This window comes from Electrophorus electricus, chromosome 2 (genome assembly GCF_013358815.1).
Source record: "Electrophorus electricus isolate fEleEle1 chromosome 2, fEleEle1.pri, whole genome shotgun sequence".
Taxonomy (NCBI): Eukaryota; Metazoa; Chordata; class Actinopteri; order Gymnotiformes; family Gymnotidae; genus Electrophorus; species Electrophorus electricus.
Window position 1 is genome coordinate 17,621,022 of NC_049536.1, and position 24,067 is coordinate 17,645,088.

At 38.6% G+C, this 24,067-nt stretch overlaps 1 protein-coding gene across 1 annotated transcript in view; it reads left to right on the plus strand.

Annotated features, from left to right (window-relative positions):
• Positions 1–24,067, plus strand: part of zdhhc17 (zinc finger DHHC-type palmitoyltransferase 17) — a 40,029-nt gene that overhangs the window by 12,317 nt on the left and 3,645 nt on the right. The window contains exons 2-13 of the mRNA XM_035523491.1: positions 427–530; positions 11,023–11,145; positions 11,489–11,566; positions 11,724–11,868; positions 18,843–18,907; positions 19,006–19,168; positions 19,297–19,422; positions 19,807–19,949; positions 20,146–20,246; positions 21,017–21,141; positions 21,738–21,800; positions 21,966–22,059. Of these exons, the coding sequence (XP_035379384.1) occupies positions 427–530; positions 11,023–11,145; positions 11,489–11,566; positions 11,724–11,868; positions 18,843–18,907; positions 19,006–19,168; positions 19,297–19,422; positions 19,807–19,949; positions 20,146–20,246; positions 21,017–21,141; positions 21,738–21,800; positions 21,966–22,059 (1,330 nt within the window). The remainder of the gene's footprint in view (positions 1–426; positions 531–11,022; positions 11,146–11,488; positions 11,567–11,723; positions 11,869–18,842; positions 18,908–19,005; positions 19,169–19,296; positions 19,423–19,806; positions 19,950–20,145; positions 20,247–21,016; positions 21,142–21,737; positions 21,801–21,965; positions 22,060–24,067) is intronic.

A 24,067-nucleotide genomic window follows, 5' to 3' on the forward strand; every position in this document is an offset into this window, starting at 1 on the left:
ATTCTCCTAGTTGGTGGATGGGTACAAAGGGCACAAGGTACTTGATTTACAAAGTAGAGACAATACATAGCAAAGCATGGTTAAAGGGCTATACTACTTGTTGCTATGCTACTGCCCAACTTTGGGAGTGAATATTGAATGTGCAATTTCTTCCATGAGCAAGGAGCATTTGGAAATGGATAACCCAGACCTAAGTAATTGTAAAATTCTACAAGGAAGGAGTTTCTGCTTTACTCACATACTCTGTTGTTGACTGATAGATATCAGGTGTTCATATCTGAATGTGTGCAAGATGGTATGTAATGAGTCTTGCTCCTGATTACCAGAAGAGATTCAGAGAGTCAGTCCTAGAGTACAAGTCTTTCAATCTACTTTTTTCTCCAATGCTGAGATGCACACTCAAACACTAAATCTCTTTCTCTGCAGGAGTTAAAGCCTCAGGGTCACTATAACCATGGCTACAGTGAGACTGTTAGTCGCAAGAGCCATGTGGATGACTACAGCACCTGGGATATTGTCAAAGCCACCCAGTGAGTTGCATTCTTTTACATCAAAATACACACGTGCACACAAACAACTGCAGAGAACTCCATGGACAGTTGTTTTTGGTCCCAGGACCAAATACCAAACTATGGGGTCCTTCATCCAATACCCCCACTAAACTTGCTTTTGCACTGACTATCATTCCAGTTTTTCATAGTTTTCTGAAATATTTGCTGACAACTGCCACATAATATACCTAATATAATGGAGTGCTGTTATCTGCATGCCAGTGCTCATCACTAAATTTAACAAAATTTAAAAAGGTGAAGTCCAGAGGTGAATTTTCTCAATAAGGTGTAATAACCTATTAGTTTAATTCTATTGATAAGTTTTGTCGAAGACTGTCCATTCTGAACTGTTTGAGTAAAATGTGTTAAACATGACCGTTTCTTCCAGTGGCCTAGAAATGCAAAAAATAAAAAATGTTGAATCGGAGCATACGACAGCAAAACCAAAAACACCAGCACCACTACAAAATCGAAAATGCTTCACAGCACTACAGCAAAACTATGACTGAGTGCATAAACACACCAACATACACTTTCCATGTTGAGTTAAAGTTCTTATTGAGCATGTTGCTGAATGGCTGCAGCATGGGTCAGTCTGAGAGCCATGCAAAATGGTGATCCATTAGCAGCTACTTTGGTGCCACATCTGTTGTACAGTCAGCAAATAGCCATACAGGTTTCATGGCTACCTGCTAGGTGTGGCCTGAGTATGGCCTCTATGCTAGGTATGGCCTAATTCGTGAGTACAAGCATCACAGTTAATGTATGAAAAAAAATGGATTCAAAAAAGGTTTCAAAACATTAACATAAAATAGTGTTGTACTATCAGATATGATGGCTTACATTAACTAGCTATGCTAACTAATTTTGGCCAGTAATCAGGGGAATAATTCAGTAAGAAAATAAATGTACGGTTATTAGCTAATGTAGATTCAGTGACCTGAGTAAGTTAACTAGCTCATGATTAGTTCATAGCTAATTAAATGTTATTAAATGCCCCTAGCCCTTTGTCTTAACATGTGTTTTTATATTGTGATTCTTTGTAAGATCTTTAAAAACTGAGCAGTTACATGAACAGTGATGCATGGCCAATATAACATTAATAAAGTTGGAAAGTAGCCTTGGTAGAAATAATTGTCAAAGATAAGAAGCTTGGATTATCAGCAAGTTTACTTTATCATGTATTTGTTTTGATGCTTGTTTTATCTGAACAGTGAAAGATAAGAGGCAGTACTGTTTATATAATGACAATTACTGTAAAGAGTAAAACCAGTAAAATACTTACTTTGGTAAGCAATGCATGCAAAAGTTTGGGCACCCCAGTTCAAATTTCTTTTACTCTTCAAATGTAAGCGAGTGCAAGAAGACCTGCTTTCCAAAACCTATGAAGTTAAAGATGATGTTTCTTTAATATTTCAAGCAAGATTACTTTACTTTATTTCCTTTATTTATAGTTTCAAAATAACAAAAGGAAAAGGGCCAGAAGCAAAGGTTTGCACAACCTATATGGTTAGTATTTAGTAACCCACCTTTGCCAAATGTCACAGATTATAAATGCTTTTTTACCCAGCTATTTCTCAATTCTTGGTTTTTGCCTATTTATCTTTGCAAAAGGTTTATAGGTCTGACAGATGCTTGGTTCATTTTGCAGGTACTGCTCTTTTGAGTTCTCAAAAAATTTTAAAGCCTTTATTTTTGGGGGTTTATGTGTATTTTGATGCTGGAGATTAATTTTCAATCATGTTCTACATTTCCTGATTCACCAGGGTCTTGTCTAATAATGCTTTTGAGCACATACATGAAATTATTTAGGAGATGCATGGTATTTTCCACTAGGTGTCCTAGACATCTCCAAAGTGTCCAAAAATCCTCTCCAAATCCGCAGTCATCAGTCACTATACATCAAGTTTGCAAGAAATTTCTTTTTGGTAAAAACATTACAACAATGTTCAACAACTTACTAAAAGTGAATATTAGTTTCATTGTTTCATTGTTAAAGGCCAAACAATATTAGCTTCATTGCTATTAGGCCAAAAAGTTATGTTGGGGAAAATACTGTAATACTGTAAATAATGTAGTTCTGTAAGGAAATGGTGTGATTTTATATTTATATTTACAATTTATAGCAAGATTACAAATGTTTCCAGCAGTGAATGGAAACCTGTGATTTGCGATGCAAACATCATAGCTAGTCAATGCTAGCAGCCACTGAACTGTCTTTCAGCTTCCAGCTCATAACTGTACCAAAACAACTCATAAACTTCAGCTAAAATAACCCTCTAAATTTCTGTGATGTCCAATAGTGTTGGCAATCAAAATTATTCATAAAAACAGTTTCTATGACTTCATCAGTTTTGCCAAACAGCAACACACACGCGCAACACTTTATCTTGCTTAGAACGCAAAGCAATGTTTTGCTATGCGCATGGCTGTGCCAAACCAAATAAGGAAAATGACATATCTGTTTTCGTGTAAGCATCCTCATCCAATCACACAGCTTGTGTCTGGAGAACACTTGTGAAGTAATTTGATAGCCCCCCCTGCCCTTCTCATGGCTACTACCAAATAAAATCTGTTATCAAATCAAAATTTATTTATCTAGCACTTTTTACAACAAATGTTGTCACAAAGCAGCTTTACAAATGTCCAAGTCCAAGCCCCCAGTGAGCAAGCCAAGGGCCAACATTGGCAAGGAAATACTCCCTAGAGAATGAGGAAGAAACCTTAAGAGGAACCAAAACTCAAAGGGGAGGCCCATCCTCCTCTGGCCAAAGTAAATCTTTGAAGTTATGGTACAATAGACCAGAGTCTATTGACCAAGTGAAAGCATGTATAAATTAAATGGGAGTGGCCCAGGAATTGAACCTTGGAGACCACCACACTTCACTAGCAGCCTTTCAGAAACCTTATTTCAATAATATAATTCAACAATATAATTCCTGCCTTGCAGGTATGAATTGAACCATTTTAGGACTGTTGGACCTTAGAGTCCAACCCACTAATCAAGTCCACTTATAAGAATGTTATGGTCCACAGTATCAAAGGCTGCACTAAGTAGTAGTAGAACAGACTGCTTCCATGAATCTTTATTCAAAAGAATGACATTAACTACCTTGATTAGAGCAGTTTCAGAACTCAGTAGATTTCAGAACTGTGAGTTCAGAACTGACTGAAATTGATCTAGACAACCAGTTGCATATGGGAAATGGAAAGTAGCTTGAAAACAATTAGATTTTCCCAATAAACAATGTATATGAGAGAGGTCTGTAATCATTTAACCCAGTTGCTTCAAGTTGTCCTTTTAAATAAAGACTTCACCGCTGCAGTTTTGTGTTATGAAAATAACCCGATACAAGTGGGGTGTTTACTATCTGAGGTCTGCTATTAGTTAAAAAGGTAGTAGGTAAGGTCTCCTGGCTGCATGTAGATTATTTAAGGTGCCTCACTGTGTCTAACAAAATTGTTAATTGCACTAAATTTGGACATTCTCATGAATGTTTTACATGGTGATGGCCTAGTCACAGGCTCATTGGTAGATTGAGAATTACTTTGAACTGCAGTAGCATTTCTCCATGGTGCTGTTTGTTTACCTGAAGTAGTTTTAGCTTTAAATGGAGCAATTTCCTCCATAACACCTAACAACTTTTGAGTTGAACAAGGCATGAACAGACCCAGATGATTTGTATGGTGTCATGCTCATTTTGCTCACAAAGGTGTAGCTGTGCTGTCATTTATAAACCTGTTCTTAAAACTGACACATCAGGTCTTGTGTTCTGAGGCCCACATATCAAAGAACACAGTAATGATATGACTAAGCTACATCCTTAAATGATAACACCCTCATATCAGTTAAGAAGTATGTTGAGACCTTCTGATATAACCAAATCCAGAGTGTGACCATGACAGTGTGTACTCCCAGCCACATGCTGAGAGAGAACCAAAAAGTTCAATATGGCACAGAGTTCCTTGGCATAATTGTCCTTGGGATTGTCAATGTGTATATTAAAATCCCAAGCAATTATAAAATGTTTGAAATCAATGGAAATGTAAGATAGTAAAGCTGTAAATTCATCAATAAAATTTGTACTGTACTTTGGAGGCCTTTGACCCCTTACAAGTAATATTTTTATATCCCTGTCAGAACTGCATAGACATGATCAAATGATGTAAATGAAGGAAAGAATCATTAAATAGAGCAGCTGTACCTCAGTTGTACAGTTTTACTTCAGCCATTAAATACAGCAGATGTACCTGTAAATAATAAAGTTGAAGTTTGGTGGTGCTGACTCATTTAATACGGTTGTGGCAGTAGTCATTTAACCATGTTTCAGTTAAAAACAATCAAGGCCATGGGCTATAATAAAATCCTTAAATGAGATTTGTTCATGAGTGACCTAATATTAAGAAGAGCTATCTTAATAACACTGTGGCTCATATGTTACATAATGCAGACTTGCCACATTTTCTATCTGAGATGTACTTTCTGTTTCTGATGAGCACCGGAATGGGAAAGATTACAGAAATTTACAGCTGGGTCCAAGCTTCTTTTGAATAAAGGTACTGCTGGCAAAAATGTAACGGCAGGAACTGGGAAAATCTCCTTAATGTGGACACTGAGGCGGAGGAGGAGCTTGTCAGATTTTACATTGGATCTGAGATCTGGCTGACAGTGAAAGTGAAAGCCTCATCCCAGTCTGTACCAACTTCTCTATTGTTGCTGGGAGGTTCAGGTGGGGTTAAATACTTGTAGGACAGAGTCATGGGGGTACAGATGTCATGCTTCTGGAGTGATAAAATCTGATGGTGGAATCTAGTCCTTGGATGCTTGTGCTAGTATGTCGTCACTGGTGGGGGGTGGATGGATTACGCAGAGAGGAAATTAACAGAGAACTTAAGGATTTGACAGCCGTCTTGTTTGTTTGTAGTCCCACTCACCTAAACAATTCGCTCTTTCCAAAAAACGGGTTGAAGTTTTCAATAAAGTTCATGTTGTTTAACCTGCAACTTTTGTGTAGCCATATGTTTAAACCAAGTAGCCTTGAGAAAATATTTGTTGTCCATGCAGGCAGAGGACCAATGATAAATGTTTGAACACTGAGATTTCTAGTTGTGTTGGAGGTCATTAAAGTCCCTTTTTAATAACACAGACTCCTGCTTTCTTGTATCATTCTTGCAAACATGCACTATAAGCTGCTTCAGTGTTATGTGGTCAACCAGTACTGTTGGCAGTTTATCGTTTAACTCAGATACTGACATTGGGCTCACAGTGAACTATGAATTTCTGATATTTCACATTATTGATGGTGGTCCCCTATTATAAGGGTGGCAGCTGCATTAACATGCTGAGGCCCTGTGGCTATGCTGGAGTGCTTAGGCTGGAAGGAATTTACTAGACCCTTAAAACACCAAAAAAGCAAAAATGACAGATTTCCTTTATGTAATTATTATGAAATAATTAATGTGATAATAAACATGTTAATGGTGCTGTTTAAAATAAAAAGCGAACATCATAGTGGTGTGCAAATGTAAATATACTGTCAACTTCCAACAATAATATTTTGTCTCTCAAAGCCTAGGCAAACTCTACAAAATTAAAAGAAAAAAAACGTGGTTTGTCAAGTCACTTGTCATGGAGTATAATACAACATTCCTAATTTGACACCCCTGTCAGCATAGGATGTAGAATTGTGCCTTACAAATGACAGCAACTGAGAAGAAAATAGGTGCAGTTTGTGTATGTATATTTATACAGTTGGATAGCATAGTGGTTGAGACTAGGGTTCAAATGCAAAGAGTACTAATGCCAGTAGAAGTGCTTGGGCAAGACTCCTAATGCTACAGTTCTCCTACCTCTGAAATATATGAGGACGAATAGAGTCATGCCAGCACAGGCGTGCGAATTACAAGGTCCACCACGAATGTTGCGGAACCAGGACAATTGGATGGTATGTTTACTTCTGGAAAAACTATAAATCAGCATATGACATAATGATGCGGTAAAACAGTAAAGGTCTGCCTTGTGAATCGTTGGGCTCGACAAAGACAACCTGTCTGGACAGGTAACAAAGAATCTTCTTTCGGCCACACTGTGGGTTCACAGTCCTGTGTGCGCAATGTGGGCAGATAGAAAGTGACACAATCTTGATCCCCTGGATTGGATTTCTGAAGTTGGCTTTATCAGATAGTCAGAGGCCTTTCAGAAGCAAGTCTTGGTAGCAGTGGTTTTATAAGCTGTACTTCACCAGCCACATGATTGATGTTGACAGAAAGTGAAGTTTTAAGGTGGCTTTACTTGGTCACAAGTGTAAGTTATGAGAAGGTTGTGATGAGCAAATTCTGATGAACACCAAGTAAAGCGAGAGGCGATTTTGCATGGATTCTCAAAGAAAACAAAGTAGTCTTGGTCTCTTCTCGCTGAATTTTTGCTGGAAGCTTAGAGACTCTTAACACCCACTCTTCTGTGTACCTTCCATCTTTCATCTCAACTCTCTCCTGAACAGAATGTGTATTAGGTACATGCAAAATAAAGTGATGCCATTCTTCATGCACATTCAGTGCCCTTTGTTTTCAAGATAGGAAAAAAATCCTGAAAGGTATTATAATGAGGTTCACCATGAATAAATTAAACAAAATAATAAAATAGTCATATTTCTTAAATAATTTTTTACCTCATGGTCTTAGAAGGAAGTTTACAAACTTATCAAACCTTAGGAAGGATGAAGCAATTGAACAAAAATGGATTGATTCCTTTCCTACTTTCTTGAAGTTACAAACTATTTTAATATGTTTTATCTAATTGGTTCATTTAAGATTTATAAGTAACACAATTAGGAGTGGTTAATGATGTGTTTTTACACTAAACATGAGAAGCAACATACAAGTGAACTGATTATGAGGAATAATGCAAATTAGAATCAGAATGCTTTACATGCTTTACTGGCCAAGTATGCTTGCACAAACTAGGAATTTGTTTTAGGTTACAGTAGCTCACACCACACAATTGCCTATACACAGTACAAGAGACATTTGTACCACAGACACCACACACATGTGCTCACACATGTACACACACAGACACATTCATACTTGTAAACCTTCAACTGTTACGAGTGCTGAGTGCAGCTGTTGGAAGATGCAGTTTTAGAATGATAAAGTAAATAAATACATTGGGGCAGGTAAAGGTGAAGTATTGTCACCTTGGAATGTTTGTGTGTAATTATATATATATTATGGGGAATTTTGTGCATTGTGGTATTCAACTATTCATGGGTTTGATGGCATATAGAAAAAAAAACTCCTTTGTAGACAGGTTGTTTTGATCCTTATTTGGACAAAGTGCCGGTCCTGAGTGAAGGCGCTGGAACACGTAATGGCCAGGCTGTGATAGGTCAGCTGTGATTTTAAGATGTGTGGGCAGCTTAACACCAACGGTCTTCTCTGCAGACCTGATAATGCGCTGCAGTCTGTTAATGTCGCTGCAGAATGTGAATGCTTGGTGGCTGAGCTGCCTCACGCTGTAATGAATGTGGTGATGACAGATTCTATAAAGGGATTGTAGAACTGGACCATTAGCTCCTGGGGAAGGTTGAACTTCTTCAGCTGAGGCACGAAGTACATTCTTTGCTGGGTTCTCTTGATGGTGTTGTCCCACTTCAGGTACTTGGTGATTATAGCTCCCAGGAACTTGAAGGACTCCACTGCTGACTCAATTCTGTCAAGGATGGTAAGTGTTGGCAGATATGGGGGACTTCTCCTGAAATCCACTATCATGTCCACTGTTTTCACTATGTTCATCTCCAGGTTGCTGCGGCTGCACCAGAATACAGCCTGGTCGACCATCCGTCTACAATCAGATTCATCATGAGACTGATTATTGTGGTGTCATCTGCAGTTTTTAGGATAGTGACCACTTTGAAGGTGCAGCCTGATGGTCTGGGTTCTTGAGGAGAATTTTCCAACCTCACCAGCTGCTCTCTGCCATTGAGGAAGGTGATCCAATGGCAGATCGAAGCTGGCACTCCAAGTTGGATGAGTTTACTATGTAGTCATGCTGGGATGATTAAATGCTGAGCAAAAATCTAAGAATAGAATTCTTGCTTAAGTTCTTGGGTGTTCAAGTTAATGATGAATTAGGTGGAGCCCATCTTCACCGCATCATTGACCTGTTAAGCAAATTAAATCGGGCCCAGCAGGAGGGTTGTGATATCCCTCAGATTAGCCAGTAGCCGGTCTATCAAAGGATTTCATGACCACAGAGCTCAGGGTGACGGGTAACAGCGAGGTGGCTTTTTTGGTTATAGGTGTTATTGTGGAGTGTTTGAAACAGAAGTTTACCTTGCACAGCTATAGTGATTTTATTGAAGGTTTTTGTAAAGACAGGTGTGAGATGGTTTGCACAGGCCAGCAGACAGGAGGGTGACGATCTGTCAGGGCCAGGTGCCGCCTTCAATTTTCATTTTTTGAAGAGTTGTTGAATTTTCCTTGCAGATATTCAGTGCAGGCTGAATGGGTAGCTGGGCGTCAGTGAGATGTTGAAAAGGAGTGGTGTGCTGGGCTTTTCATGCCTGCAGTAGAAGGTGTCAGCCATGTGATGATCTTCTATTGTCGCGGTGTGGATGTTTGAAGCTGGTGATGTCCTGCAGACATCTTGGCCACTTTGATTTATTTATTCAGGGAATTCCCTGCCTGATTGTACAGTCACTGATCCCTACTTTTATATTAGACTAAACTGACACCTACAAAGTTTTTGAAGAGAAGGGGGAAAGCTTAGTTGGCAAGAATGATAAGCCATCACCTAAGCCATTTATGGCTTTGTTGCTAGGCATTGTGGTGCCAGAGGGGTGCTGGTTCTTATTTGTGCGCCAGGGGTGAGAGAACGCCCACCCTGACCAGACCAAAGTTTTATTTGAGGGATAAGTTGTCTATCTTCACCACACAGTACAGACAGACCTATACTGAAAACAATTAAAAGTGCTGTGATTTGGGCATGTGGCTAAGCTTGAACAGGTTAGCTAGTTTTCTGACAGGAAACTGCAAAAAAAGGTGCTGTTTGCCCGCATGTTGCCTCAGAGAAAGAGCTCTACAAAGGTCTACCAGATTAGTAGCCATTACAGCTTACAGCTCCTACAGCTCCTTAGTAGCCATTACAGCTTACAGCTCCTACACAGACCTTAGAATAAAGAATCCTTAATTAGGTTAGATTCTCCATATTAATTTTATTGTAAAAGCAAGTGGAACAGTAAAATTAAAACAAATGTGTCTAGTTTTCTGCTTCTACCAACATAGCAGATCCATAAGGCCACTATATTATCATATCTGAACATTCTGTACATAAGCATGTTGAATGTTTTCTGCCCTAAGTGATGTGGGATTTGTGCAGAAACATCTACACTACCAACTTTCAACTCTCACTACCAACTATGCGATGGGCCCAGTTTTAGAATTATTTCTAAATTACATTTATGCTCTTATCATATACTTGTCAGCATTCATGCACCAAGCAGGATGCATCAATCCTTGGCCCTTCCTCCATAGTAAAGTTTGTTCTTTTCACAATTTCAGCATTTACTCTACTATATACTTTTTTATGTAGTATAATAACTTATTTTTTACTTTTATACCACAAATGTTTTCCTGCCTCAAAACACAGATTGTAGAGTCTGATCATGCATCATTGCTGTTTTTATTGTCATTCTCTTCTAAGTATTCAGAAAGGTTTTGTTTTGCTTTAGTCCTATATTATTGTTAAATATAGCATTTTAGGCATTATTAATCTCATTTGATAACTTCTTAAACTCATACCTGTAAGATGGTTTCCTTATCATTCCTTTAGGAGAGTGTAAGTCATTTATAGAGGTGAAATAATATATTCTGATGCACATGATTTAAAGAAAAAGGACCAAACCTTCAATCTCTTATTCAGTTTGTTAGAAATTAATCAATACCATTGTATCCCACTGATCAAGTTTACAAATAAGACCAACTCTTCAGACTCCATAACCTCTCACAAACCCTGAAGAAATGATCATTCAAACTATATTTCTGTGTGGAATAGAGCCAATGGGTAAATTCATTTTTCTTTATTTGCACCTAACGTTTTGCTCTTTGTCCTGTATCTTGTTTAACTGATGACACAAAAAATACTTAACCAAGTAAATCAAATTTATATAAAATACAAACTGAATTTCTTTTTGAATGCAGTGTTATTAGCTTGCACTAAAAGTGAAAAGTACTAAAAGTACTAAGAGTGTGCTGGTGCTAAAATGTGATTCTAATCAGCAATTGGTGCTGAGACTAGTTTCACATATTTTATGGTTTTAGCAGCTAAGCACTAGAATTTAAAATATTTCATTCATATGTTTCAAATGTGTTCCACTGATTCATGCCATCTTAAGCTTCTGAATATTATTTGAGCTTTTCTCTTTGTTGTGTGCATGCATTCGTGTGTGTGCATCTATATGTGATTCTAAAGGTATGGGATATTTGAGAGGTGTCGGGAGCTGGTGGAAGCAGGGTATGATGTCCGTCAGCCAGATAAAGAGAACGTCACACTCTTGCACTGGGCTGCCATCAATAATCGCCTAGATCTTGTAAAGTAAGTCTCTCCCTGTCTTGAATATCTAGCTGACTATTGTAGAGATATATACACACCAGCATCACTGGTTACATTTGCATGTTAAATATTCAAATGTTGAAGCAAGCTAGATAGAATTATTTTATAAAGTGCATTGATATAAAAAACAAAACTGCAGTATTAGATGATAGGTGACTGCTTGGTGATAGTTGATCAGGACTTTTATTCGTGGTACAGCTGAATATGATTATATGACAATTACATGTAATAAGAAATTGGTCTTTCAATGTGGTCATGTTCTATAAACTGTTTATTGAAGTGAAGTGATTGTTGGTGTATGTTGATTTGCACTCTGTGTGAACAGATACTACATTTCCAAAGGTGCCATAGTGGACCAGCTCGGAGGAGACCTCAATTCAACACCTCTGCACTGGGCTACAAGGTCCGTGCGCGCGCGCGCCCGTGTGTGTGTGTGTGTGTGTGTGTGTGTGTGTGAAAGAAAGGCATGTGTGAGAGAGAGACATGAATGAGCTATTTATCCATCTATGCTTTCAGTACATTAAGTTTCTGCATTTTTTTTTTTCTTTCTGGGTATGCAGACAGGGCCATCTCTCTATGGTGGTCCAACTGATGAAGTATGGGGCAGACCCATCTCTGATTGATGGAGAGGGCTGTAGCTGTGTGCACCTGGCAGCCCAATTTGGACACACCTCTATTGTGGCTTACCTCATAGCTAAAGGACAGGTACTCATACTCCTGCAGTCAAATCAAAGTCAAATTTAATCAGTGTCATTGTCGTGTCCCACTTAGAAGTAAGTAAGACTGTGAAAAGCTTAGGTGATTTCTGCCAGACTGTAAGGAGTATTATTACTACATGTTTTTGAGAAGAATGCTAGCTGGAGAAAAAAAGCAATATACACATGTGCTAAAGTCCAAAAAGGGCAGAAAATATACAGACATTTGCATACTGTAGATACATTGTATGCCCTACACAGGTCTTGTGCACATCATGCATACTGTGCACTATTGCAAAACAAACCCTACAAGTACACACTGTATATGGGAGAGTGCAGAATGTCCCGCAGGCAGGCAGGCCCGATCTTGCATAATCAGTCACCCTGATGGCATCAAATATTCTTAAATTACAGTCCATCTAGGCACATAAAATTTCATAGAACTAATAAAAGTACCTGCTTCTAGACATGAGTCACCTACATCTAGACATGAGTAATCTAGAAATCCCTCACTGAATGCACCATGGGTTTTGGGTTTGTTTGTTTTTTTTTGTTAATTTCCACAGCAATGATGCCTGTCCTTTTAAAACTTGCTTCCGGTATAAGATAACTTCGGATTTTGTCACAGAAAATTAAATTGCCATCAAAGCAACTGCATGACATGCTTAAATAGTATATAGAATGTTAAAGATCTTTATTTGCTTGCTCATGTTTTTGTACAAAAGCATGCGTTCATTTCCTTTGTAACCTTACACAAAATATGCAAGCCTTTAGTTACCACAGAATACAGATTAGTCATATAGCAGTGTTCCTGAATAGAAAGCTAAAACCCTCTTAGATTCCATGGTTGCTCTTGGGCCATAAAGTGCCATTTTCTTTGAATGATGCTTGTTCACACCTATGAGTACCAAGGTGTTTGGAGAGCTATCAGATTACTTCATGAGAGTTTTTGATACTCACTCAGCATCATGGGAAACTGTTTCGGCAAATGGAGGTCACTTAAATGAAAATGTAGACATCATTGCTTGTGCAACTCTAGCCAGATAAGCTGCAGTGCATACATTTGACATTGTTTATTGAAACTGCAGTCATGGATGTATTTGTTTAGTGAATAATTTGATCGCCAATACTTTTGGACATCATGGAAAGGAAGAGGCTTATTTTAGGTGTAGTTTATGTGGAGTTGTTTTAAAAATCAAAATTTCTTTCTATAGCGCTTTTTACAACAGATGTTGTCACAAAGCAGCTTTACAAATGTCCAAGTTCAAACCCCCAGTGAGCAAGCCAAGGGTGACAGTGGCAAGGAAAATCTCCCTAGGGCACGAGGAAGAAACCTTGAGAGGAACCAAGATTCAAAGAGGGGGCCATCCTCCTTTGGCTGACAACGATCACTACAATAATAACACATAAGAGAAAAATAAATAAATAAATAAATAAATAAATAATGTCTAGTCCAATTTTCTTGAGGTCCTAGTCGTGTCCCGATTGTGTGCATGTATCAGAAACCCATCACGAAAGAGAATGTCTACCAAGGGCAACGGAAAACTAATTGGCTAGGGTGGAGGTGTGGTGGGCTACAGCAGCAGACATCAGGGGTTTGTGGGAGTAGCCATGGCAGCTGAGATGGGTTGAGGCTCAGTAACGTCATGACATAAGGGGTAGGTGTACCTCGGTAGAAAGAGAGACTGGATTATGAGACATGTCCAGGTATGAGGGTGTATAATTTGGGGAACTGTAATGTGCAAAGATGGACTCCAGCAGATATAGCTATGGCAGCACAACTAGAAGGATAGAGTCTGAAGGAAGCACTGGCATGAGGGCATCCTGGAACATAAGCACTCTGTCGCTCTCAGTCAACAGACTTGAGTGACAAAAGAGAAGTGAAGTGACAGCATCATAACGTCCCAGTTTACCATAATTCTCAATGCCTATGGACCCCCAGATCTACACCTTTATTTGAGATGAGAAGTAGTTAATAAAATGCTTGACTGTACAGATAGGTTTTCAGCCTAGCCTTAAATATTTAGACTGTGTCTGAGTCTCAAACATTTACAGGAAGGTTATTCCATATTGTGAGAGATTTATAGGAAAAGGCTCTGCTCCCTGTGGTAGATTTTCTTATTCTTGGTACTAGTAAAGAGCCTGCACCTTTTGATCTAAGCAAACATGGATCATATTGCACTAGGAGTTCTCTGAGTTACTGTGGGGTAAGACCATTCAGTGCTTTGTAGGTTATTATTTTATCTGGGTAAAGTAGCTAAGATAGGAGTGATGTGATCAAATTTTCTAGTTCTAGTAAGAACTCTGGATGCTGCATTTTGAACTAGCTGAAGCCTGTTTAGGCACTTACTATCTGGCTGTACCATTAAGACATCCATAATAACTCCAAGAACTCTTAGGGTAGATGTGTTTCTGAGACCACTGAGGTACATTAGATAATTAGAGAGTGGACCTAGCTGTCTCTGGGCCTAATAGAAGCACCTCTGTTTTGTCAGGATTAAGTGAGAGAAAGTTCCTTAACATCCAGTGTCTGACATCTTTTATGCATTCTTCAATAATACTAAGATGATATATGTCCTCTGGTTTGGCTGAGACATATAGCCAAGTGTCATCACCGTAGCAGTGGAAACTAGCACAATGTTTATGTATAACGTCACCTAAAGGTAGCATGTATAAAGAAAAAGGCAAAGGCCCTGAAACACATCCTTGTGGGACAACATAGCTAACCTTGTTGTATGCTGAGAAGTCTACATTTATGTTAACAAACTTGTAGTGACCAGCTAAGTAAGATTTAAACCAGGGAAGGGCTGTTCCCCTAATCTCAACATTTTCAAGTCTTATCTATCCATGATCTATAGTGTCAAATGCTGCAGTCAGATCAAGCAATATAATCAAAGAGAAATAACCCTGGTCAGAAGCCAACAGGTCATTAACTACTTTAATTAGTGCTGTTTCTGTACTGTGATTAGGCCTAATACCTGACTGAAATACTTCATGTATGTGGTTCTAATGCAAATATGATCTTAGCTGGTGTACTGCACCTTTTTCTAGGATCTTGGAAGGGTTGACATCGGCCTGTAGTTTGACAGCGGACATGGGTCGAGGTTACATTTTTTTGATGAGTGTTCTGATTACTGCTGATTTGAATGATGTAGGAATGTAGCCAAGGTTCAAGGAGGAGTTTAGTAAAGGTTCAGGTAGGATTTCCTTAAGAACGTGTGTGCAGTGAATCTAGTAAGCAAGTTGAGGATTTTGAGCATGAGATCAGAGATGCAAGTTCTGGCTGTTGGATATGTGTAAAGGATACTAGTCATTTCTGGTTTGGTTTTTCTGATCTTTAAGTAGCTGTCTGATGTCACGTTAATACTCTTAAATGTTCTCTCTAATGTGCTTAATTTTCTCATTAAAGAAATTTATGAACTCATTACTACTGTTTGATGTTGTAATCTGAGTATTGGGCTCAGTTTTATTCCTAGTTAGATGTGTAATTCTATTAGAAATGGAAATCTAGGATTATTTTAATTTTTTTCTATTAGGGTTGAGAGATAAGATGCTCGAGCGCTAATAAGTGCTTTTCTATACTTGAGAGGGCTCTCCTTCCATGCAAGCTGAAAGACTGGTGCCATTTATGTTCTAGTTTTTGAGTGTTTTGCTTTAAATTGCCAATGTGATAATTATACCAGGTACTAATTTTTTGCTCCCAATTTTTTTTTATTCTTAAGTGGAGCAACATCACTGAGTGTGCAGCGGAATGCTGATTCTAAGCATTCAGTTATTTGATCATGTTCTGTGGGGTTTGAGGGTACCCTAGTGGCAAATGGTAAATCTGAGAGAATCGCAATAAATCTAGGTGCAATGGCTGACGTGATCATGCATCTGGTATGACAGTGAGGCGAGGTTACTATATTGTGGCTTATACGTATTTCAAATTAAATTAGGGAATGGTCTGAGATGGCATCCGACTGGGGTAGTATACCGACGTTCTCTATGTCTACACCGTATTTCAGTACTATATAAAGTGCATGTCAACCAGTGTGTGTGAGTTCTCTTATACATTGGATGAAAACAATTGATTCTAATATAGAACTAAAAGCTGATCTCAGAGTCTTGGGCAATATCAAAGTGAATATTGAAATCACCAACAATAATGGCTCCTTCTACTAGAGTGACTAGATTAGAAAAGAAATCTGCAAATTCCTTAATAAATTTTGAGTTGGATCCTGGTAGCCTGTAGATGCCAATTATTGGAAGAGGCTAGGTGGGCTTATCGCTGGCTACATTATTTATGCTAGTAAAAATAATTTCAAAAGACTCAATCATAACCAGCTTTCTGGTTTATGCCTAATGTGTCAGAATAAATAACTGCCTTCACGGCCAGTTAGACAAGGGCGGTGTACGTAGCTGTAGCCAGAAAGCCATACTTCATTTAAAACTATATACTCATTTGGCTTGAACCAGGTTTCTGTTAGGCAAAGTACATTAAATCTATGATCTGTTAGGAATTCATTTATCATGAATGCATTAGATGTTGGGGATCTAACATTTAGTAAATCCAGCTTTAGATAAATGTTGCAGGCAGTGTTCTGTGATTCAGTTACTTTAATACTAATTTTATTAAGGCATGTTTTTCTTGTGTTCTGAATTTCTGCTTGGCAAACCTAAGAATTCCAGTCACAGTGACAGTATGATGAACCTTGGGTGACGTAACGTAGCGACCAGCAGACGATTGGTTTAACCTCTTTGTCTGCTGCCTGGCCTCTGCTTTGGATTGTCATAGAATAACAAGGTCTGTCATGAGAGTATGGCTTATGTTACAGGAAAGGAGAGCAGTGCCCTCCCTATTAGGATGGATTCCATCCTGCTCTAAAAGGCTAGGCTTGTCCTCAAATGTTTTCTAATTATCTATAAACCCCACATTGTTTTGTGAGCACCACTTGAACATCCAGTAGTTCAGTGAAGATAACCGACTACATTATATCGCCGCACCACATTGGGATGGGACCAGAGCATACTACAGCATCGGACATCACCTTCGCCAATTGACACACCTCTTCAGTATTATTTTTAATCTCTGACTGACAAAGGCATATATCGTTAGCTCCTATGTTAATATTTTAGAGAACCTATGCTTGCCTAAAACCTTAAGATTACCTGCAGTGTCCAGTGCCCTGGCCCCTGGTATACAGCTAACTACTGTTGCTGTGTCCCTAAAGGCTAAGCTAATTTCACATGTTGCAAAATAGAGTCCCCTATAACCAGAGCTCTTTCAACAGGCTTCTCAACGGGTGCCTCGCTGAGCGGGGCAGACCTGTTGGACACGTGAATTGGGGAGGTGTAGTGCTCCTGTGGGCGAGTTGAAGCTCGGCTATTTCGCCATAACGTCACCCATTTGCCCTGCTGCGAGGGCTGTAGTGCCGGAGTTGAGGGCTTGCTAACTTGAAGTAAGTCTAGTCTAGATTAATGCCTCTGGTGGACTCTTAGGATGCCATATTTAAACATTGTAGAATACGCATGGGTTCACGCCACACAAACCTTTGAAGTAGAAGAGGCACTGTTGAACCATTTTTACCACATGACTCATGTAAGGTCCTCTGTGATGTCTACACTGAGGAACCTGAAGCTTCTTACCCTCAATTATAGTTCCACTGATGGTGATACATTTGCTCCTTTCATGCTTCCTGAAGTCCACTATCAGCTTCTTTGATCTTACTGATGTTGACATTGCAGATTTTCTGGCATCACTGTGTCAGAGAACTGACCTCCTCTCTATAAGCTGTCTCTTCCTCATCAGAGGTCAGACCTACTCCCATTGTGTTGTAGAGGAGTGAACTTCTGTTAAATTATGTTAAAATTAATCAAGCACTACCTAGATTACAGGAAAATGGTAATTAGTTTTTAACTGATTAACTCTTAATTTGAACAGATTTTAATTCAGTTTCAATCTAGTACATGCGTATTAATGTTTCCGTGGACCATATTATGCATCAATCTCTTATCTCCCACTGGAATAAAATGTGTGCGCTTGGTTTGTGGAGTTTGTTGTTGAAACACTGAACATTTGCTAGTGGTATGCTGGGTACTGTGTGCTATCTTGAAACGCGTCATGGCAATACTATGCCATTTTCTCAAGTAGGTGGAGGGCTGGGTTGAGGGGTGCCAAAATTATTGCCAAATTATGGGGTGTTATGAAAATTATGGAATTTGAACATTTTGACAGTGTCCGTATCGAAATTCTGTTTTTACATATATTGCCAAATAAACTTGAATTATAAAAATGTATAAATTTATACTGTATATCTTCATGCTGCACTTTATTATATGTTACCCCTTTGTGTAGCCTAAATTTAGAGGTACGGCCTCACTGAATGGTGGTGTTTGCACTGATTAAATGAAGGAAAATGTCATATGGTCAGTATTAGAACTTGTGTTTAGTTTACTATGTAAATTTCAAAGTGATTATTGTAAAGATGCTTATTTTTAGCTGTGTTTCTAGCCGTGTTTTGTTACTGTTAGAATTGCTAGATAATAACAACCAAGCATCCACAATATTGTTTAAGATGTTTTACATTTCCTTGCGTTTTTTCTGATAAAATGTTTGAGACAAACACAATGAAATGTGTGTTCCAAAACGTGCTTTTAAACTTAAATTTAGCACCTAAGGACAGTCTGTTACTTATCACTAGCAACTTTTGTCAGCTAACAACTGCCATGTTGCACCCATAGGCAAGAGCTAGGGGACAGAAATCTATGATTGTTTCCAATAATCAGTTTCCAATAATCACAACCAGGTGATGTTTACAATTTCGTAATTGACAGGCCTATTGCTAAAATTTGAAAAGGGGAGATTAAAACTCCTAATACATGGAATTAAATTTGCTTTGGTATGAAAGCTTTTTAAAGCTACAGCTGTCATATGTATACTGAAGTTTTTATTTTGTTTTTATTTTCATTTGGTTTTTCCCCTCCCTTTCTCTCATATTTTAGGATGTTGATATGATGGACCAAAATGGTATGACTCCTTTGATGTGGGCTGCCTATCGTACACACAGGTCTGGGATTTTCTGTGGTTTTTGGGTTTTAAGTATTGCTTATTTTGTTCTAAAGTTAAACAGTAGTGCAAATAGTCCCCTTTCTTTCTGTGCTATAGTGTGGACCCAACTCGTTTATTGTTGACGTTTAACGTGTCTGTGAATCTTGGTGACAAGTACCATAAGAACACTGCACTGCACTGGGCTGTGCTGGCAGGTAACACTACTGTGATCAGCCTGCTGCTGGAGTCCTGCGCTAATGTAGATGCACAGAATATTAAGGTATGGCCAGTGTGCTTCTGTCGTGGGCAATGCCAGACACACTCAACCAATTCAGATCTACATGGTCCAAAGTAATATATTGCACTAATATAATGATATATTGTTTAATGCTGGTTGTTCTCTGCTAGGGAGAAACACCTCTGGACCTGGCAAAACAGAGGAAAAATGTGTGGATGATTAACCATCTGCAGGAAGCCAGACAGGCCAAAGGCTATGATAGCCCCTCATACCTGAAAAGGCTTAAAATGGACAAGGTTATTTAGCTGCTAATGTTACCTCATTAATGTTACCTAATTAAAATCAGTGCATGCTGTGGGTGTAGTGATGAAAGAAAATACTTCAAATCAAGCAATAAACATCTTTACAAAAGAAGTCAATCTTCAGAAGCACAGAGACTTGTAGAACTGAAACATATTATGCCCAAAAACTTTTTTCATTATAAACATGTACTTCTGCATCTTCTCTGAGCTCTTTTACTTAAAACAAGCCCTTAATGTTTACAGTACCTGCATTTTCTTTGCTGTTTAGAGGAGTGTTTTTATGACTGCTCAGACTGTTTAACTTAGTCTCTTCCTCACTGTTGCTGTAAATGTTTATTTGTGTCTGTGGGTGTTTTTGTATGACTGTGTTGTGTTCAGGAGTTCCGTCAGAAGGTGATGTTGGGTACACCATTCGTGGTGATCTGGTTGGTGGGCTTCATTGCTGACCTGGACATTGATTCCTGGCTCATAAAGGGAATCATGTATGCAGCAGTGTGGCTTGCTGTGCAGTTCCTCTCCAAGTATGATACACATGTCCATGGATCTTGCTTAGTATGTGCATAGATTTGTTTTGTTAAAACAGGACTGTCCCTCATCCTAAATATCTAAGGTCTCCCCAGCTGATGTGGGTCATAAAAAATTAGAAATATGTGAGATGTCAGTCCATTTAATCTCACACCCTCCTCTTTTCCCCCCTGCCCCTCTCTCTTTGTCTAGATCTTTCTTTGATCACTCCATGCATAGTGCCCTGCCCCTGGGAATCTATTTGGCAACAAAATTCTGGATGTACATCACCTGGTTCTACTGGTTCTGGAATAATATCCTTTTTATCAAATTCTCTCTCTCTCCTTATATGCTTAATTTAAATTAGTAATTCAGTACTGCTAGCAAAACACTAGCCCCAGTTTAATCTTTATTCCATCTGTGGTCTCCTTGACACCAAAGACCCTGTGTGCTTCAGACTGTGAACCAACACCACCACTAATTAGTCATAATGCTAATTAACATCACTCTAGTTTGCACAGTAAATAGGGATATTATTTGGGGAATTCTTAGGTTTGCTGTTGTATGTCTTGTTGTTGGGCAGGTAGTTTGGCGCTAAGTCTAAATGTTAGGGCCTCTGTGTTGGTCTGAGTCCGTCTTGACATACAGAATGCTCCCGGTCAAATCACTGCATGAGACTGAAACAGACAGCAGGCTGGAAGACAGGCAGGAAGAATAAAGCTCCCTGCAGATTAAATTCACTAGTATTATTCATTCACCATTACTTTAATCACTAACGTCTTACTGTGTTAAAACAAACTGTATACACAGGCCACATGAAGTTGTTAAATCAGAGAGCAATAACATTATTGGCTGCTATGTTGATTAATTTAATTTGAAATTGATTCATAGAGGTGTTACCAAGTAGTGTGCTTGCATGTTAGTTTTCTGCAAGAAAAGATCCTGTATCCATATGATGGAGGCCCTTCTGAGTTTTTTAAAGTGTGGTTATGTAATAATATGTCAGTCATGTTTGCAAACGTAGAAAGGAATCTGGCATTTAATTGCTTTGGCAACAGCCTTTTGTGTCCTTAACTCCTCCCACATCTACCATTTGTTACCATCCACCTGCCCTTCCTGCTCAATAGCCTCGCTCTCTTCTACAACTTTGGGAAGTCTTGGAAGTCTGACCCTGGAATAATCAAAGCTTCTGAGGAGCAAAAGAAAAAGGTGAAACTCCAAAGCTAATCTGAAACTAGCCATCTCTCTGCAACTGGATCTTATCTCCTAATTGCTCCAAAGTCCAAACCACATGGACCCAACATTCTCCAACAAACAATGCCAGGTTTCAGCAGATAGCAACGTACTGATGTAGATAATTGCAATTGTATGTTGGAGAATTTTGGTCTGCTGTGTTCTGAACATAAGACATCAAGCCACTTCCCTGAATGAATATGTGTGTCTTGATATGGAGGTGTGTTGTGGAATGGACTGTAGTAAAGAACCTTATTGCTCAGGCCTCATTACAGTGCACTGGACCCTGCATGGCTGTATTTGAGACTGTCGATACCTATAAGATGATGCTCCAGCTTGGTCCTTATTTTAGCCTGAGTCTCTCAAGCTCTTAAATATGAGTTCTTCATGCCAAGTTATAAAAAAAAAAAAAACTGTCAGATGGGATTTGGATTAGTCCTTGTAATATCCTGTATAAGTTTCAGATTGAAGTCAGTGAGCCTTTTACAGTTAGCTACAGCAGTGTCACCATATTCATGCCATTGGAGCTCTAAAATAATCACAATTTCTCTCTCATTCTCTCTCTTACCCAGACTATTGTAGAGTTGGCAGAGACAGGAAGTCTGGATCTGAGCATATTTTGCAGTACCTGTTTAGTAAGCATCATGCTGCTATTCTTTCTGAAATTTAACATTGTTATTTAAGCATTTCATTGTCTAAATGTGCATTTCCTGGGAATCAAATGGTGTGATCTACACAACCATTTAAAAAAACAAATTTTTATAAACGATTGACCATCAGACTTTCTATGCACTTCTCAGATACGGAAGCCCATCAGGTCCAAGCACTGTGCAGTGTGCAACCGATGCATTGCCAAGTTTGATCACCATTGCCCATGGGTAGGAAACTGTGTAGGTGAGTTCCAAAAGGATGAGCTCCCCAAATTTAACCCTTAACCCTAGTACCAGAAGCTCTTTTGATCTGGTCTGGTCTCAGTGTGCTCTTGTTTATACTCACCTTAGCTTGTAACTTAACTTTTAATGATTAACCTCAGCTTTAAGCCTGGTTCATGGTCCTTAGTAGAAGATTTGTCTGTGTATGGAAACAACGCTACCAAGTGCTTCACAACATGGGTCTTTAATCATTGTGCCCTTATAGTTGTGAAGTTAATCTTTTGATGGATATTATGGGACTAACTTTAAATGCCCTTTAAATTTGCAGTGTTTCTTCTGATGTATATGAAATGTCACACATTGTCATGATGGCGTTTTAGACCATGTTAAGATCATGTTTGGGTGAGGCTAAAGCAGTGATCTACATAATTTTAAAAAGTCCTTTGGCTTTTTGAGCTTTGTTCAGGTGGTAGATGCACTGTTACCATCCTTGTGTCCTTGTATCTTTAAATAGAATTTAGAATGATTCCCACTGTGTGAAGTCATATGTAGTAGAAAAGTAATAGAAAAATGACATCCTATCAGATCAAACATTTGGAAGCACACAAAAATACTTGCATGCAGGAAACAATTATTCATTGCAGAAGTACACAAGAACTACTACTTGCACAAGGAAAACCACTCTTGGGTGAGCTACTCTCACGTGAGGGGAAAATGTGACACGACTCTTCTTTCTTCCTACTAGTAAGCTCAGATATGTAAGATGTAACCCGAGATGTGAGTGGTTAGGATTCTCATAACCAATATTGTTATATGGTATATCAGTGCTCAGAGAATCATTTTCCTCTCATGAGTGATTAGTTTTTCATAGTGTAATTGGTTCTTGTATACAAGTAATTTTTTTTGCACGCAAGTGTTTTTGCTTAGTTTTTTTTTTATTTGATTTGATGGTATAGAAAAGCAGACAATATATATTAGTGAGAGGCTATCAGAGATCAGTTGAAGGAAGAAGAGAAAGTACACTTTAAGAAAAACAGACCTCTGCTCCTTTAAAACCTTTAAATTCAGTTCAATTCAGTTTTATTTATAGATTTTTAAAAAACAGTTAAGATCCTTAATCAGCAAGCCAAAGGTGACCGCAGCAAGGAAAACTGATTGAGATGACATGAGGAAGAAACCTTGGGAGAAGGTACTCTCAAAAGAGAATGAATTTATAAACAAATAACAATTGAAAGAAACCAAGAAGAGTTCACATAGGCAAAGCTCAAAAGAATAATTTCCGTGAAGTGCAGGTGAGGTTAGACTAGTAATTAGCACACAACCATTTTGCGCAACAATTAACTATGGCCAAAGGTCAAAAGGACTGAGAACTGTGATTATCTCAGGCATGTCCACTGAGGGAACTACATTGATTTTGTAGTACTACACTAATCATCCAATTCTTAACCAGAATTTTAAATGAGGGCTTATAAATTGCCTACAAGTTACTATTTCAGTTTTTATGGTGGCAATTTGTATTATCTCTAGATTGTGAAGATTGATCAGATGAATTGCAATTAATTGCAAAGTCATTCCTTACCATGAAATTAACTTAATTACAAAAATTACTGAATTCCACCCACTGCATTTCAGCCCTGCCACAAAATGGCCTAACATCATTTAAGTGGCTAACATTATTTAAGTGATCTTCTCGTTATCTCAAGAGAAAGTGTTAACGAGGACTTGGCAGCTGATATTGCTCTGTCATGCTGATTAGGAGAGCAGAGTTGTTGCTTTAAAAGGGTGGTGGTGGTTGAAATCATTGTCTTCTTCTTTTAACCATGGTTACCTCCAAGGAAACACATGTCATCAATGATGTCATCATTGCCTTGCATCAAAAGGGCTTCATAGGCAATGGCATAAGATAGCACCTAAATCAACCATTTATCGAATCATCAAGAACTTCACGGAGAGAGGTTCAATTGCATTGAAGAAGTGCAGAGCTTGCTCAGGAATGGCAGAAGGCAGGTTTGAGTGCATATGCATGCACA